The sequence below is a fragment of the Phoxinus phoxinus genome (genome assembly GCF_949152265.1).
Source record: "Phoxinus phoxinus genome assembly, chromosome: 17".
Taxonomy (NCBI): Eukaryota; Metazoa; Chordata; class Actinopteri; order Cypriniformes; family Leuciscidae; genus Phoxinus; species Phoxinus phoxinus.
The window spans coordinates 917,501-937,500 of NC_136892.1; the positions used below are offsets into that span (position 1 = coordinate 917,501).

General features: G+C 40.5%; 1 protein-coding gene across 1 annotated transcript in view; it reads left to right on the forward strand.

Annotated features, from left to right (window-relative positions):
* slc22a21 (solute carrier family 22 member 21) overlaps window positions 1-20,000 on the forward strand; it is a 34,501-nt gene that overhangs the window by 5,299 nt on the left and 9,202 nt on the right. Inside the window, exons 2-7 of the mRNA XM_079585004.1 lie at window positions 1,070-1,173; window positions 2,781-2,935; window positions 3,129-3,300; window positions 7,583-7,709; window positions 13,745-13,842; window positions 19,869-20,000. The exon at window positions 19,869-20,000 is cut by the window's right edge and continues 83 nt beyond it. Of these exons, the coding sequence (XP_079441130.1) occupies window positions 1,070-1,173; window positions 2,781-2,935; window positions 3,129-3,300; window positions 7,583-7,709; window positions 13,745-13,842; window positions 19,869-20,000 (788 nt within the window). The remainder of the gene's footprint in view (window positions 1-1,069; window positions 1,174-2,780; window positions 2,936-3,128; window positions 3,301-7,582; window positions 7,710-13,744; window positions 13,843-19,868) is intronic.

A 20,000-nucleotide genomic window follows, 5' to 3' on the forward strand; every position in this document is an offset into this window, starting at 1 on the left:
ATCACAAAGACAGGGGGAAACAAGATCACAACACAGAACAAAACACATTAACAATGTGACAGTAAGAGTGTTTGTTCATATATCTGAGTTGGTTTGGGCTTAAAACATGAAATGCAGAGAGTATGACACCGAACGTTAAACTAACATTACCGTGATGTCAGGCTTTTATTCCAGTGAATGTGTTTGATAGTCAGATATGTATAGACGCGTGTCATGAGATATTGACACAAAACAATTCAACATTTGCACAGTTTTGTCCTGCAGAAAAAGATCCGGTGAAAGCATGTGGACCTATACTGCGAAATATGACCAGCATTTGTCACAGGGAAATGTGTTTAAAGTCAGTTATAGGATGTGTAGGAGCTTTACAAACTGAATCATAATTATGAAACAAAACAATTCAGAAATTACATACATCATGAAAAACCATCATAATGTGATATTGACATTTATAAGCAATTCTCTTATGTTCATATGTTAATCAGTTAATTATACGTCTGTACATCTGTGATAATGTGATTGGTTTGTAGGACAGAATTACCAAATATTTTCAGAAATTGAAGCCGAAATCGCATGCAGCGTAACTTCCATATTGTGATGTACAGCTGCTTTATGAACAGGGGACATTTAAATCAAAATTGAATGAAAAAGAGAAAAATCAGATGGAAATGCACTGTTTGGAGGAATGATTCATGTCACAGAAGTTATTACATTTTGTTTCAAGATTACGAATCATTCACAATGAGATCAGTAAGGGTCACTTTATTCCTGCTTCGTAAGACATGGACAAACAAAGGCTTTATCAGTTAAACTATGGGCTTCACAGAAAACCTGCATTTATGTAAATAGAATTTTATCAGAAAATCCATAAAGTTATTGTAATATCCCCTGTGACAACTAGCCCCTGTCTCTATTTTCCTGTATTCAATCAGGAACAGAAGTGTAGAAAATACTGTAATATCTCCAGGCCTTCATGGGTCAGACCGTAACGTAACTTTTAAAAACGTAACTTTGAACATTGTTTGATTTTCCTTCTACAATTGGAAATGATCCCTTCACCCGCCGGCAGTGGGATCTGGTGTGTGCGGAGGACTGGAGAGTGCCGTTGACCACCTCACTCTTCTTCTCCGGGGTGTTGACTGGTTCGGTCATCTCGGGACAGATTTCTGACAGGTTAGAAACCCCCCCCCACACACACACACACACACAACACACACTTGTTATTATAATATTATAATGATTTAATGGCAAGCACAAAGATCTCGTTCGGCACAGAATTAGGCCGATGCAACTCATTCTAAAAGACGCTGAATCATCAGATTGCCGGCTGGGATCAGTGTATTTGGTTAATTCAGGATAATTGGGACATTTTCCTATAGTCCCAATGGCAAGTTATTAAAATGAAGAACAATCAAACATGTTAACCGCACCACAGCCATTACATGTTTAAAACAGTAATATCCTATAATCCTGACAAACTATATATCATTTGAAAGCTTTACTGATTACTGATCTACTGATATTCAAAATAAATGACAGAGGAGCCGTAATTTATCAATTTGCAACAAGAATATGTTCACACTCCTGAGGCGAGTTCAGACCTTTATTCTGAAATAGTGATGAACATGAAAAATCATGAAAGAATGGTAGAAACCTCAGTTTGTTTTCATGCCAAGAGTTCAAAAGATAGCATCCATTCAATTCTTTTAGAAAAAAAGCTCTGAAAATGTTTTAAATATAAAGAAAACAATAATAGATTCAGCATTAGTGATGTGTCAGCGAGCTATAATGCACATACGTGATCTTCTGTGTTTCTTAAGCCAGCAGCCATATCACCCTGTAGCCCAAGACTGGTTTCCCACTGAAGCTAAGCGGGGCTGAGCCTGGTTAGTACCTGGATGGGAGACCTCCTGAGAAAAAACCAGGTTGCTGCTGGTAGAGGTGTTAGTGAGGCCAGCAGGGGGCGCTCACCCTGTGGTCTGTGTGGGTCCTAACACCCCAGTATAGTGATGGGGACACTATACTGCCAAAAGAGCACCGTCCTTCGGATGAGACGTTAAACCGAGGTCCTGACTCTCTGTGGTCATTAAAAATCCCACGATGTCCTTCGAAAAAGAGTAGGGGTGTAACCCCGGCATCCTGGCCAAATTTGCCCCTTGGCCTCTGTCCATCATGGCCTCCTAATCATCCCCATACACTGATTGGCTTCATCACTGTCTCCTCTCCACCAGTAAGCTGGTGTGTGGTGGGCGTTCTGGCGCAATATGGCTGCCGTCGCATCATCCAAGTGGATGCTGCACATTGGTGGTGGTTGAGGAGATTCCCCCCTTCTATGTAAAGCGCTTTGAGGTCTCAGATAAAGCGCTATATAAATGTAACGAATTATTATTATTATTATTATTATTCTTAGAGGTTTAATTCATTTCAAAATCTGCCACACTTCCAACACTACTTCTGAATAGGATGTCTACTTCATAAATTGTATGAAAATTGTAAAAATAATGGTTCAGACTCAAACCACATATGGAGATGGAGGCGCTCTTATATGGGCAGTGATGTCCACTAGTGGAGAAGTGTGGTACTGCGCCCGAACTAAATCTCACTGAACGCTCATTTACTGAGATATCAACCTAAAGTTTGAAACACAACTTATTCAGATTTTTGGCTTTGATTTTTTTTGTTGCAGTTTTAGAGTCCACCAGGTTTTGAAAATATATATTTTATATAAAATAAGTAATTATAATATATAGTGTTAATAAAAAAGTAAACTTGGTTTTCAGGTTTGGCAGGAAAATAGTGCTGTTCATTACCATGGGCATCCAGACGGTCTTCACCTTCATCCAAGTCTTCTCCCCATCCTGGCTGATATTCTGCGTGTTGTTCTTCATTGCTGGAATGGGACAGATCTCAAACTATTTGACAGCATTTGCTTTGGGTAAAGGCTTTTGATGTGCTTTATATTAGCATTGAATAATCACAACTGACCGACTGGTAGCACATTTGTTCTACCAGGACATGTTTAGGATGTTTTTGTCTCAGAATCTACTTTGGAAATATTCTCAATAATTCAGACTGTAGACTGTAGATTAAACTAAAACATTATTTTTATGAAAACGTTCATCCCCTAGGAATGGAGATATTGAGCCCACCCATTCGTGACATCTACTCCACTCTCGGCGTGTGTCTTTTCTTTTCCATCGGGTACATGATGCTTCCACTGGCGGCCTACTTCTTGCGAGACTGGAGAACGCTGCTGCTGGTCCTCACCATCCCGGGATTCTTCTGCATGCCCCTATGGTGGTACGTGTTTGCTATGGGACGGGCGCTATTTAATAATGCACCAGACATGAGAAGAACAGTGTAGAGTGAACACTTGCTTGCCAAAGAGGAAGCACACAGCTCATTTACAAATAAGATGGGTTATACCTACAAACACCCCACATAATACAAGTATACTAGCCTGGGGGACAGCCTGAACCCCGGCCACAACAGTTTTTGGTCGGGAAGTTCGGTCTGGACTCGATCCGTTGAGGAGCAATTATGCTCGGCTCCCAGAAAGCTGAGCCAATCAAATTGCGAGGGCGGGCTTTAATCGATGATGGACAGATGATCTGCGGTTACGTAATCACCACGTCATCAAAGAGCGCTTGGGTTGAAATGGTTTTCCACAAAGACGAAGACGACTGCAGTTGGAGGATTGAGATGTTTAGATTCCGCTATCGCGTCTGTAATAAAAGACATCGACACCGCATTCATTTTAAAAGACAAACAGAGAACCGCAATCAAGGCATTTGTCGATCAGAAAGATGTTAAAGTTTAATTTATCAGCTGGCTCCGATGGTGGCTAAGAAGATGGGACGCAATGAACACCAGTGGAAGGGATGCGCTCACGATCTCTGTTCTCTGAAGCCTCAGATGAACACGCTTCTTCAGCCGGCTCTCTTTCAGCGTCTTTACATCTTTTAAAATCAGTCGAGTCGCGTTGCAAACGTGTTATAACGTTGAGACAGGGCCGACAAATGCGAGAAGATTTATTTGCTTTATTGTCGAGATCTAATCCTAAACGGAGAACTTGTTCGTATATACACACACCTTTTGTATTTCTCCCAAAAATGCTATTCGTGCTTGTAAGTTCTCTGCGAATTCTTAAATTATTTGTACAACAATGGCAAAGATCGTTTACACTCATTAATTTACTACTTCTTCCAGCGTGTGTGCAGTTGAGCTCTGTTGACAACAATGTGTCGCTAAACATGCGTTGCTCTGATTGGTTGTAGGTCTATCCAATTGAGTGCAGAGTTTTTTTTTCCTGGTTCGGTTCAGACACGCCTCATAATCAAAGCCCTGTGGAGCAGCATCAGACTCACATTCTGACTAGAATATGAGTATGACCAAGTCAGGCTACAAATATACCTTAAGAACATTTAGTTAACATTCTTAACTATGCTAGTTTGGATAATCTCTCACAGCTCAGTTTACAGCTCTCCGGCCTCAGACTCATGTGGATGCTGCAGATTTGAGTCTGTGAGTCGTCTACACTCTTAGAAAAGAGATTCAGTGAGGTTCTGTTGTCACAGCAGTTTCACTTTTATTAAAACTGACAAAAACTGTAGGAAACAGAGCTTTAAAGCTGTGGTGTAATGCCATTTCCACAAGATGTAAAATAAGTCTCTGATGTCCCCAGAGTGTGTGTGTGAAGTTTTAGCTCAAAATACCCCACAGATATTTTTATATCGCATGTTAAAGTGTCACTTTTTGAGGGTGAGAAAAAACGCACCGTTTTGTGTCTGTCCCTTTAAATGCAAATGATCTGCTGCTCCCGGCACAGGGGGCGGAGCTTCAAGAGCTCTTGTCCTTGGCAGCTTCGATTACCTCACACACACACACACACACACACACACACACATGCACACACACACACACACACATGCACATGCACTGGAAATTTCAAACACTTTTAGCCTTTTATGTTCAAATCGGAGTCAGAAAGATGGAGAGACTCAAGAAGAAGTGACAACATGTAGAAGCAACAGGACGTCTCTGAATGGTTAGTTGATGAATTTATGTAGATTATAGTTATCTTCTAGTCACTGATTAGCATAATCTGTCATAATAATCTATAAATCGTGTTCTGGGGGCGGTTTATGTAAATATTGGGGTTGGTGATGTCACTATCCCGGGAGGAATGTCGTGTAGTTCCTACGGCCGTTTGTTGTAGTCCTTAAAAAACAATTTCTGTAAAATAATATCTCCCTTTGCTCTGAACTTTGAGCGTTGTAACTCTGCAGATGTTTATGATCAAACACAACATTACACACTAACAGTTAGAAAAGTCTAATCATACTTTACCACCGCTTTAAATAGACCGATCAATTAAATGAATATCAGGTGAACTTAATTAGGCTAACTGATAGACACAAAGAAACTAGATTAAGGCCTTGTCCACACGAACGGGTATTTTTATAACCGTGACTTTTTTTACGCGGTTCGCCCGTTCGTCCACACGGAGACGCAGTATCAGGTCACTGAAACCCAACATTTTTGAAAACCCCTGCCAGGGTGAGGATTTCCAGAAACGCCGGTTGCAGTGTTGTCGTGTAGACAGTAAAACCGGAGTTTTTGCCTTGCGACGTCAAAGTGTGCGCCGTTATCCGCTGTGTTTGACGTCCGCTGACGGCTTCTGATTGGCCAACGTGGCTTTACGGTTAGGGTTATATCGCCGCCTGCTGGTGTGGAATGCTCTTGACGGCGCTTGATAGCGTGTTTTTGCGTTTTCATGTAGACGGAGATTTTTTCAAAAACGCAGGAGGAGAAACTCCGGTTATAAAAATACCCGTGTCCGTGTGGACATGGCATAACATTCACAAGCGTGGACCAGAAACAGAACAGAACAGAACCAAACAGAATATATGTTCCATAATTTAAGTGAGAATTAACTCAAAATTAATAATTTTTATATGCGCCACATGTTTTATTTATTGAGTTCCTTCTCAGATAGACAGCATGTCTGGAAGTGAAGCATCTTTGCACGACTTCTGGCCACAGTTCTCTTGCGGTCTGGGCATGTGCCACGCAGGATTCGAACCCACGACCGGAAAGATTCGTGTTTGCACACGTGCTTCAGACACCGGTCACGCGGAGCCGTTCTCCATAGCGTTCTCAGGCGCAGTGTTTTCTGCAAGCTTAAGTTAAGTTGCGCTACGGAACAGGACCACACACTCCCCATCCCGCAGAACTTTACTAGCGAGACGCCGTTAGCTTTATCCAGCAGAGAAACACAGTGTGTGTATCATCTGACCGGCTCCGCTCAGTCTGTGCGTCACAGTGCGATGCGTAAGCCGCTCTTCAGAAACAAGCACAGAATATCACAGAGCTCGTGTTTTAAAGCTAAATAGACTCTGGAATAAATAATAAATTAAATGAATAACGTTAATAATTCACTGAAGTCTATTCTCTCTGATGTAACCTGGTTCTCTGTACATTAGCGCTATCGTGGACTGATTGTTTGAATGAATTCACTTACTGGATAATCGAACTGAAAACTTTCCTGGAGTTAAGCGGCTTAAAATTATCTGATCGCAGACAGAGAAGCGAGACCGGGTAAAGGGTTAGAATAGAAATGTCCGCCTACCAGGTTTACCATTAGCCAATAGATGCTAAATTAGATGATACATTTCCGACTCTGTGATAAACACAAACATTGTTTGTTCTTGTTAGCTCAGTGCAGACATTTTAGAGAGGACCTATCGTGGCATTTTACAAAGTCTCTGTGTTGCCTTGGGCTCGACTAGAACAAGTTCTCCTGCTTGATGTTGATCATGTTCCTCATATTCTCCATTGTTGCGGCTCCTCTCTTCCCACTTTTAACTTCAGGGCTAGGCCAGGACAAAATAATAAACATAAAGAAAACTACCTTAACCTAGAAATTACATATCCCAAAATACAAGACCTTTCATAACTCCTTTACTAAACACAAACAGGAGGAAAGTATGTCAAAAATGCCTACATCGTTCATGACTCAGGCAGTTTGTTCTCAAGTTACAAATGTGGTCAACACACACCACTAAAAGACAGAAATATGGGGGAGAGAAAAAACATTATCAATGGCTCACTCAAGCTTCACAGATTTCACAATCAAAGCTATGAAAACACAAATCAACAACAACAGCATTCAACCAAGTGTGCAACGCGTGCTCTGCTGTCTCGCGGTCTCTGGGGACTTTAGGGCGGAACAACCCATGAGATACAGACAGGAGGAGAGACAGCGGAAACAACGACGGGAGAGAAGCACACACACACACACACACACACACACACGCACACACACACACACACACACACACACACACACACACACACACACGCACACACACACACACTGGAATACATCCTCAGGCGTAACAGAGTTCATAAACACTGACACTGATGTAGAGAATTACTCCCGCTGGAGGGACTTTATGCTGCGCAGAGCTTTGTCATGCTCAAACTGCAACATTACACACGATTATACCATAATAGGACTTTATTGAATGTCATTTTGCTGCATTAAGAAGTATAATGAAGGATCTGCTGTTGTCTGCAGGTTTATTCCAGAGTCTCCGCGATGGCTGCTGTCTCAGGGCCGGGTCGACGAGGCCGAGGAGATTCTGAGGAAGGCCGCCAAGATGAACGGGGTGAAGGCGCCTGAAGTCATCTTTCCCCGTCACCAGGTGAATACACACCTTTCCTCACGCTTTAAACAGTGAATACACACCTTTCCTCACGCCACCGTGCTTTAAACAGTGAATACACACGCCACCGTGCTTTAAACAGTGAATACACACGCCACCGTGCTTTAAACAGTGAATACACACGCCACCGTGCTTTAAACAGTGAATACACACGCCACCGTGCTTTAAACAGGGAATACACACGCCACCGTGCTTTAAACAGTGAATACACACGCCACCGTGCTTTAAACAGTGAATACACACGCCACCGTGCTTTAAACAGTGAATACACACGCCACCGTGCTTTAAACAGTGAATACACACGCCACCGTGCTTTAAACAGTGAATACACACGCCACCGTGCTTTAAACAGGGAATACACACGCCACCGTGCTTTAAACAGTGAATACACACGCCACCGTGCTTTAAACAGTGAATACACACGCCACCGTGCTTTAAACAGGGAATACACACGCCACCGTGCTTTAAACAGTGAATACACACGCCACCGTGCTTTAAACAGTGAATACACACGCCACCGTGCTTTAAACAGTGAATACACACGCCACCGTGCTTTAAACAGTGAATACACACGCCACCGTGCTTTAAACAGTGAATACACACGCCACCGTGCTTTAAACAGTGAATACACACGCCACCGTGCTTTAAACAGTGAATACACACGCCACCGTGCTTTAAACAGGGAATACACACACCACCGTGCTTTAAACAGTGAATACACACGCCACCGTGCTTTAAACAGGGAATACACACGCCACCGTGCTTTAAACAGGGAATACACACACCACCGTGCTTTAAACAGTGAATACACACGCCACCGTGCTTTAAACAGTGAATACACACGCCACCGTGCTTTAAACAGTGAATACACACGCCACCGTGCTTTAAACAGTGAATACACACGCCACCGTGCTTTAAACAGTGAATACACACGCCACCGTGCTTTAAACAGTCTCGTTCAGCGCCTCACATGACCAGCCGCTGTTCAACTGCGATTGATTTACTGCCTGAGGGGTCATATACCGCGGAGTTGAAAGAGTTCAATGCACTGTGAACACAGCAGGATTTAGGCTGGTTATCCGTCTCACATGTGCCACGTCCATGTACTGTATGTAGACAACAATAAGGTCATTACAAATGAAGCTTAGCTGTGAGAAGAGGTTTGCCGATACAGTATTTTTTACTGCATGCCACAAATGCACTTATTTACCAGCCTAGCTTTGTGCAATATCATCTTCTCTGAAGCAACATGTTTATATACTGTAGTACCAGAGTTAATTACTCACTGACTGGTGTTGGACAGCACACAAACACTGCAGTCAGGATCATGTCTGTCAGATAATGATTATATAGACTTTACAGTCGGTATGGCCAAACTCCTCGCCTAACTCTGACCACTGGTTTAGATAGACGAATAGCTGACTAACTGTGAGACGCAGTGTCATGAAGACTGAACCCTGCAGAAGAAAGCCGAGGCATAAACTCAGGTTACAGCAGTCGTAGGAAACACACACTTCTACTGAGAATGGCAAGATTTAAATGCACGGACTTACTAATATGACATTGGTAACAGTGTTTACTGTAACCCTCATTATAACTGCATCTACCATAACATCAGTTATTCCACAACTCTCAGAAACAAGCATTCAATCATTGCACTGAACGGGCTTTTTCAAAGTCCAAAGTTCATAATCCAGAGTTCACATGCACAAGTCATTTTAAACATTAATCTAGTTCAGGTGTATGATTAATTCAGTGAGGAGAATTACATGCCAATAAATGACACAATCTTTTATGATCCTTGCACAACATTAAAAGTGTTGAACTCCATGAAAACATAAACGTGCAGAACACGGAAAACAACAACAGTGTATTAATGCACACGATTCATTAGCAGTCGCAACGAAACGGTAGTAGCGACAGATCTTATTTTCAAATTCTGCTTTGACGTTTAAAAGTCTTCTATTTAAAACGTCTTCATATGAATGTGAAATAAAATTTTAAGAAAATAGAACAACCAGAGTGCGGTGCAGTGATCCGCCCATTCTCTTGCCCAGTCCAGGAAAACAAAACGTCACATGATCACATGATGCTCTGCTCTTCCTCATCAGTCTCTTGCACCGTTAACATCTAGAGCCACAGCACCAATGTCACTCATTTTTAAAAAGAACAAAAACTTGGCAATTTGTATATCACTGAAAAAAAGAGCCGTTTAATTTGCCGTGTGACTCACAAACTCACGTCAGTTTAAGGTAACACCAATAATAAGCCGACTATCGCTAGTTTAAATAACATTTTGTCAAGCGCACCCCTTCTTTTTTTTTTAAACACATGAAAATGCACATTTCGAACTTAAATGGTTGTAATTCAAGAATGCTTTGGAATATAGATGTAAGATTGGTCTTGTTTTTAAGAAGACATTTGGCAGATTTTTGTAGAAGTGAACCAAATTAAGAAAGTTAAACAGAAAAAAAGTTATAGAAGTTTGAGTTTATGAAAATGTACAACGTTAAAAATGTAATTATTCATATTTTATATAAAATATATATTTTCAAAACCTGGTGGACTCTAAAACTGCTAAAAAATCAAAGGCAAAAATCTGAACAAGTTGTGTTTCAAACTTTAGGTTGATATCTCAGTAAATGAGCGTTCAGTGAGATTTAGTTCGGGCGCAGTACCACACTTCTCCACTAGTGGACATTACTGCCCATATAAGGGCGCCTCCATTTCCATATGTTGTTTGAGTCTGAACCATTATCTTTACCATTTTCATACAATTTATGAAGTAGACATCCTATTCAGAAGTAGTGTTGGAAGTTTGGCAGATTTTGAAATGAATTCAACCTCTAAGAAACACAAAAGATCACGTATGTGCATTATAGCTCGCTGACACATCACTAATGCTGAATCTATTATTGTTTTCTTTATATTCAAAACATTTTCAGAGCTTTTTTTCTAAAGGAATTGAACGGATGCTATCTTTTGAACTCTTGGCATGAAAACAAACTGAGGTTTCTACCATTCTTTCATGATTTTTCATGTTCATCACTATTTCAAAATAAAGGTCTGAACTCGCCTCAGGAGTGTGAACATATTCTTGTTGCAAATTGATAAATTACGGCTCCTCTGTAATTTATTTAGAAAATCAGTCACTAAATATGTAAACTAGAGATTGTAAGCTTTCAAATGATATATAGTTTGTCAAGATTGGTTTAGGTTTAGTATAGGATATTACTGTTTTAAACATGTAATGGCCGTGGGTATATATATAAAGGGTTAAAATGGCCAAGCACTGTTCCTCCTTTCTGAGGTGATGCTCTTATTTTCTGGATTTTATTAGTTAATAACCTCAATTTAACCAGGAATAAAAAGTAATTGAAATCACAAGTGAACTTTGACTCTACTGAAGCAATGCAATATCATCATAAATAAAGTCGTTTGCAGTTGCTCTGGCTTTAATTGTATTTCATTGCTCTAGGACAGGGTCGTGTGGTGAAAATTTAACAATAAAATTAAAGTCAGGCCACTCAATGGTCAAAAATGTATTTGTCTGAAATCACGATCCAGGGCAGTCTCTCTTACAACCGAAACGTATCTCGGAAAACGGAAGATTTATTCAGTCAAATCATAAAAAAAATTAAATTACCTTTCAAAATGTATTGGATATACAAATGAACAGATTATCGTACGGCCTCCTACTTCCTTTTATCATTAATGTACAATTTACACAAAATACACTGAGTCTTCCTCAACATCCCATAATATGCCCACCTGATGGGCATAAATATTTTTTTATTGTAGACATCTTATCTGACTCCCTAAATTCCCAGCCTAACCGACCTTGACGAAAAGTCATTACTCACAAGTTGCTTCTCACAGCATTTGCAGATTAACATCAGAGAGAGAGAAATAAAAACATAAAAAGGCAGGATTTCTGAATCTTCTGCCAAGTGTGTGACAGAAAGAGTGGGCCAGTGAACAGCAGTTATCCGAGGCCTTACATTACAGCGACTCAATAACTCAACATCTCCATGCTTATCAATCAAAATCTAGACCTTACACGTGCAGCGTGAAGAAAGCGAGAGAGGTAAACAAGCAAAACATTAGTTCTGGCAAGTCACGCCAGTCGAGCTAGCATTAGCGGATCCACGTCTTCTTATAGGAACTAGGGCTGGGTATCGATTCAAATTTCAAAAATCGATTCGATTCCGATTCTCAAGATCTTGAATCGATCATCATTATTCGCTTCGATTCGATCCGATCTGATCCGATCTTATATTTTTTAAATCAAAAGTTTGAACTGTTCATGAACAATCAAGTGTTTGTATTAAATAACATTCACAAACATACATTAATGTTGTAAAAATGTATTGTTCACTCAATGTGTTGATGTTAGATAAGGCATTAATGTTAATGATGTTAATGTTAATCTTATTGTAGTGTTACCAACTAAACAGGAGATAAAACGTGTTTTATTTGACTTAATTGACTGTCCTTTTATTTAATCCAAAACTGCGTTCATATTTAAAAGGCCTTTTAAACTAGATACAGCCGCACACGATACCACTTTAGGGGCCGTTCACATATCGCGTTTTATGCGCGTGCAAATTCAGTGAGAAGCACTTCAATGCATCTCAACAGGTCATGTGACAAAAACCAGCGGCCTTTCCGTAACAACATGGAAAGTTCGGCCGAACAGCGGATCATAGCTGTACAGGGCGGCTTTTTATTTCTCATCTCAATGAATATATCTAGTAGTAAAGCTAATGCAGGGCTAGAAATCAATTAATTATTTGATGAAACTTCCTCGTCATCATGGAGAGCGCAGTTTGCACCGCTTTCTCCTCTCCACAAGCGCGTGCTTTCCCTTTGCGTCTGCCGTTGCTATGCAACCATGAACAGAGGCACGCCTGGAAAACGAATTTGCACGCGCAAAAAACGCGCTGTGAACGGCTCTTTCCTCCTTTCTGGTCAACAAGTGGATTCAGAGTCACCGCATTAGCAGCGCCGCCGGTCGCCATGTCTCAGTGTGTTTATGGGGAAATGTAGGCCTGTTATTAAATCGATCCTCTGAGTTACGGATCGATCTTTAGAAATTAATATGAAAATCGATTAAAAATTGGTGAATCGATTTTTTCAACACAGCCCTAATAGGAACACAACGGTATCACCGCTTTAAAGCTCATCAACGGCTTCACCGCGTTTCTCAGGAGCCAGTTACCCTCCTCCCTCCCCAGCTCCACTCGTCCAGTCAGGACTGGCCTTCTGACGAATATATATTACACATCTGCTATACATTTATGTTGGTTTTGTTCTGTTTACTCTAATGGGGTTATCGCTGCTCTCCTGCTCGTATCCACGCCAGAACAGAACCATACCACCAGTCCAAACTATATGATAATCAATAATCTTTGATGACAGTGGTCCTCAGTTTCATTCAGATATAGTTCCTCCACGCATACAGATCTACATTTTGAGTTAGTTAATCATTCCTCATTGTAACACAGCTTGTTTTATTAAGTTAGGAGTTATAAAAACTATTAAAGTGTGAGAATTAAACTACGCAAGCCAATGAATAAACCATTAGCGCGACCACAGGTTAGTGACTGTACATAATTAACATTCCACACACATTACAATGACTGTGATGCATGTGGAAAATCCGTTCATGCGCACCTGGTCACGTCATGAGATAGCTATCCAATCGTGAAAGACAGAAAGAGATGAAACTGGACAAAATGCATGATTTGACAATTAGTTCTGAAATATTGAATGTTCTGCACTATTTCTATGTAAGCCATTATGAATATTTAAAACATGTTTATATATAGGGGCACAGTGATTAACTCAGAAACTTAAAAATGGCACTTTATGATAAAAAGGTTGCTGGTCTATGATGTTATTATGACTAAAGAGTGCTTCATATTGTCTTAGCTGTGGATATCAGATGGTCTTTTCACTATATGCAGTGTTTTGACAGTGTTGTGTAACAAGACATGTTTGTTGTCACACAGTCAAAGGATAGCGCTGGAAGTTTGAAGACCTACAGTCTCTGTGACCTGGTGACGTCCCCCAACATCCGCTGCATTACCGTCCTGCTGTGCCTGGTCTGGTAAGAGCGCTCGCATGTTCTCAAGATAGACATGGGCTGCACAAACGTTCTTACTATCTATAGTGGGGAAAAACAGTATCAAGAGTAGTATGTCCGTTCTCACAGTACTCATAACACTTAATATCCGGATGACCTACTTCTTCTTAATTGCGCATACAGTAAACACTTTACTATCCCTTACGGACACGGGAGATGATTTATGAATGGCCGTGAAGAGCTGCTAGGTCACATGATAATGACAATATGGCGGATGTAGTACGTCCAGATTACATACATACTACTGTAAATAGAACAATACTAACCAACTGCAGAACCGCAGAACCATACGCCACAGCAGTGTGAGGACGACAGCGCCAGCCTAACGGTCAAATTCCAGCAGGAAGAGCGTCACAGCATAAGCCATGTTGATACCAAACCAGAGCCCAGATGAAGTTGACGGACGTAGCAACAGTAACTAAGGGGGGCGGGGCTTAGCCAAAGGTGAATTGCAGCCAATCTCGCTAACGAATGGCATTCGATGCCAGGGTCCAAACCCAGGGAGATTGTATCCAGTGCATGACACCCAATGCACTATTGTTAAGGCAAGCATCCCAAATTCCCAATTTTTTGTTGTTTATCCATTCAAATGTCTCCAAGCAATGCAGTCGGTTGTGGATACATTCTGGAGCCAGCTTGCAGTTCCTAACTTGTTCTTAAGAAGATTCACAGGAACGTTGCGATTGAAAACATTGTCTGGATAGAAGATCAAATGCACTCAGGGGGGAATTGAAGCTTAGCAGATGTCAATGTCTGAACCTTCCCGAGTTATCCTGTTCCTATCACAAAGCCCTTGAAAGCGAGAACAAACTATCCAGTGTCCATGGGACCCAAGGAGAAGAACCGAGGACTATTCTCCACAGGGACGTCAGGCGACCGGTCCTCCTACTTCACTTGTGTCTAATATCCGAACCTGTCTGGCCGGTGACAACCAATTCATTAGCCTTCAAAGCATTGAGCTTTCCTAGAGTACCACAGGAAGATCCAGTGTGTGGTGTCAAGTCGAACTGGAATAGCCTGGTCAATTACCTAACGCATCATCAGATTACATTATAAACTTACCAAAAACATCATATTTTCATAATTGTAATAGCTTTTAAAACATAAAAAAATATTAGTATTACCTTTACAGTACATTAAAAAAAATCTATATCCAGTATAATGTTTTATTAACAGATGTAGTATAACAGATTTAAATATTCATGCAATACTTATTGAAGAAATGTTTGCTTAACTTGTGCTCTGTGCTGCCGTTAGCTGAGGCAGATAGCATGTTTTATCACACACACACACACACACACACACACACACACACACACACACACACACACACACACACACACACACACACACACACACACACACAGACACACACACACACACACAAACTCTCTCTCTCTCTCTATCTCTCACGTACGCGCACACACACACACACACACACACACACACACACACACACACACACACACACACACACACACACACACACACACACACACACCACAGCACACACACACACACACACACACACACACACATAATAATAGTACTAGTCTGGTGGATTTTGTTGGGAGGTTAAGACTGGATTTAGATTTTTTAAATGTACTGTAAAGGAATACAAATGATTTATGTTTAATAAAAATATTATAATAATAATAATTGCATGAATATTTAAATCTGTTGCATTTCGCAGGTAGTTTAAGGCTGGATTTAGCATTTACTGTAAGGGAATACTAATATTTTTTAGGTTTTAAAAGCTATTACAATTATGAAAATATTACATGTTTTTGGTAAGTGAGTTTATAATGTAATACATTTCTCATAATGTAAAAATTGTTAAAACATTATGAGCTTAAAATTTTATTTGTTTTGAAAAAATTATTACATTATGAACATTTTGTTACAATTAAAATGTAATATTTATTACATTATGCACAGTTATTACATTATGCACAGTTATTACATTATGCGCAGTTATTACATTATGCGCAGTTATTACATTATGCGCAGTTATTACATTATGCGCAGTTATTACATTATGCACAGTTATTACATTATGCACAGTTATTACATTATGCGCAGTTATTACATTATGCGCAGTTATTACATTATGCGCAGTTATTACATTATGCACAGTTATTACATTATGCGCAGTTATTACATTATGCGCAGTTATTACATTATGCGCAGTTATTACATTATGCGCAGTTATTACATTATGCGCAGTTATTACATTATGCGCAGTTATTACATTATGCGCAGTGTTATGCGCAGTTATTACATTATGCGCAGTTATTACATTATGCGCAGTTATTACATTATGCGCAGTTATTACATTATGCGCAGTGTTATGCGCAGTTATTACATTATGCACAGTTATTACATTATGCACAGTTATTACATTATGCACAGTTATTACATTATGCACAGTTATTACATTATGCGCAGTTATTACATTATGCGCAGTTATTACATTATGCGCAGTGTTATGCGCAGTTATTACATTATGCACAGTTATTACATTATGCACAGTTATTACATTATGCACAGTTATTACATTATGCACAGTTATTACATTATGCACAGTTATTACATTATGCACAGTTATTACATTATGCACAGTTATTACATTATGCGCAGTTATTACATTATGCGCAGTTATTACATTATGCGCAGTTATTACATTATGCGCAGTTATTACATTATGCGCAGTTATTACATTATGCGCAGTGTTATGCGCAGTTATTACATTATGCGCAGTTATTACATTATGCGCAGTTATTACATTATGCGCAGTTATTACATTATGCGCAGTGTTATGCGCAGTTATTACATTATGCGCAGTTATTACATTATGCGCAGTTATTACATTATGCGCAGTTATTACATTATGCACAGTTATTACATTATGCACAGTTATTACATTATGCACAGTTATTACATTATGCGCAGTGTTATGCGCAGTTATTACATTATGCGCAGTTATTACATTATGCGCAGTTATTACATTATGCACAGTTATTACATTATGCGCAGTTATTACATTATGCACAGTTATTACATCATGAGTTGCTACAGAGCATGACCTACTTTCGAATATGAATGGCACTGTTTACATCCAGCCTTCTATTGTAAGCACTGATTGTTTGTGGCCTTTGAACTGTTTACTGAGCAATAGCAGATGTTAGTTATGAGAATCTATGGCGCTCGTTTCTATTCACTTTAATGTTGTTTCGGCTCTTTAATTTGAGCAAGTTATTGTGGAATGTTCATTGGTGAATTTCATATTTGGGTTTCATATTCACATTTCATACTGCTTTTGAATTGAGCCGGAATATATGACAGCATTGAGTAAAGACTGTGATTTACATCTGATTGTTGTCTAAAGACAAGAGCATTTATTTACAAAAATATTTAGTTTCCGTTTAAAGGGGTATTAAAATGTATAATGCCCTTTTCACAAGATGTAAAATAAGTCTCTGATGTCCCCAGAGTGTGTGTGTGAAGTTTTAGCTCAAAATACCCCACAGATATTTTTATATCGCATGTTAAAGTGTCACTTTTTGAGGGTGAGAAAAAACACACCGTTTTGTGTCTGTCCCTTTAAATGCAAATGAGCTGCTGCTCCCGGCACAGGGGGCGGAGCTTCAAGAGCTTGTGTGTGTTAGCAGCTCCGATTACCTCACACACACACACACTAAAGTGACAGAAACTGTTCTGCCTTTAATGTTAAAACGGAGTCAGACACAGATGGAGAGACTCGAGAAGAAGTGACAACATGTAGAAGCAACAGGACGTCTCTGATTGGTTAGTTGATGAGTTTATGTTGCTGATGTGGAGTTAACTATCTTCAATTAGCATATTCTGTCATGGTAATCTATAAATCGCCTGTATAGGAACTGTTGTGAAGCGCATAACGCGCATTCTAGCTGCTGACAGTCGGCTAGTTCTCTCGGTGTGTTCAAGTGCAGCTTTTTTCCCGCGACACAAGCGACGCAATGCGACAACTGTCACGACTGGTGCAATGAGGACTCAAGTGCAGGAGAATGATGTTTTATTACAAAAGAAAACAAACACAAAACAAAACCCACGACGGGGAAAACATGACTAATAAATACAAAAACAGAACCAGAACCAGAACCTGAAACTTACAGGAGACTCACGGGGAACAGGAAACATTAGACAACGTCCCGACACAGACTGCAAACAAGAGGGGACTTAAAACTGGAAACTAATCAGGAGGGAACAGGTGGATGAACTCAGACAATAATCAGATAACAAGGGGGAGGGATCAGACAATGACACGAGCACATGGCCCAAAATAACAAAACACCCATGTGCAGCACAAGACAGGACAGGCATGTGACAACAACACAGTCGGCTATCATCAGCGCTAGTTCATCGGCGTTGGCGTGTTCCGCTTCCAGGACGTGAAAGGGGGCGTGTTTCAAGATACGCGATGGAGCAGACCAAACTAATTAACAGGGAGGGAGAGCAATACACTCACATGCACACAAAACACACTCCCTGTCGGCTGCGCCCGCGCGATCGAATCACTCATCCATACGCGTAGAAAAGAAATGTATATTATGATTTCCGTCATTTTTATATATATTTTTTTTTAATATATATGTGATGCTTTTTCAGCAAGGTCTAAAAATAGATTGAATGTCAGTTTTTTGTCAAAATTGGGTTTTCATTAAATTATTATTCTATAACATCTTGTCTATCATCTCTGAATATATCTTAGGAAAATTTGCTAGTTTAGTGCAGAAAAATGGCGATTTTGAGCTGAGCTGTGTTGATAATTGCACGAATGATAGAGCGAGAGAATTAGTGATTAGGACATCTATTTAGTTAGTTATTTAAGTTAGGTCGTTAGTATACGCAGGCGTATTTTCACGATGGTGAATTACTGCGTTTGTGCTGTGTGCAAAAACACCGTTAAAACCGGTCACAAAGTTCCGTGCCGTCAACTTTGTTCGGACCAAACGCGCTGACTTCAGTGCTGCTTCCGTATCCAAGACTTCGGTCATGTGCAGCGCCCGTTTCACTGAGAAGGACTACGGTTGGAGATCTCATGAGTTATAAAATGGGATTTAAAACCCGAGTGAGACTGGTAGCTGATGCGGTGCCTACGGTGTATGCTACTGTAGAAGCAGTCGATCGCGCCCGCGCCCCTCCCTCTCCCTCTCCCTCTCTCACACACACACACACACACACACACACACACACACACACCAACCAACATATTCCAGCATTGCAATATTGACATCGATCGCAGCCTGTTCATTATAGCCACGGATCTTCAGAGCTGAGGCGGAGCTACAGATTAGGTGTCCCTAAATAACCCGCGTATCTAACAGTAGTTCCGCATTAATTAATTTGCACGCGAGTTTAATTTATTTTTACCGTGTATTCTCCGTGTATATTCATGCACTGAACCGTGACACCCGTACCGTTTCGGTTCAATACGAATACATACCGTTACGCCTATACTTACCAGACACCTGACCAACTCTCCACTGGTTCTCTTCACACCAGATATTTATGTTTCTTCGATATGAATTATTTACATTTCTGTTTGGCTCCTCATCTGTCTCCCGCCTGGGAGGCTCAAAAGTGTACGGCTGTGGGCATCGTAGGTTTGAGGGGGATTGTGCATCTCCTCAGACTCAAAACTCTCCATACTTGAATAACTGTGTTGGCACGTCTCCCTCTTCTGACGTCACAGCTCAGCTGCGTTTCAAAATACGATCTTGACAGAAATGGCTATAAAGCTTATTGTAGGGCAGTTACAGTAATAATTTTAATGATAATTACATTTTCACTCAGACATCTAAGCCTTATTTGATATATCTAAAAAAAAAATGTAACCTGACATACACACTTTAAAGATTATATGGGCAAAGGAACACGTAAACAGCAGTATATTATTTGAAAGTGAACATTACATCACATGCCGCTCACCCGCTGCTCTCTCCTGCCAGGTTTGCCGTGTCGATCGGCTACTGCGCCCTGTCCCTGAACACGTCCAGTCTGCACGGAGACATCTTCCTGAACTGCTTCCTGTCCGCCGTGGTGGAGGTGCCGGCGCTGCTCATGGCCTGGCTGATGCTGCG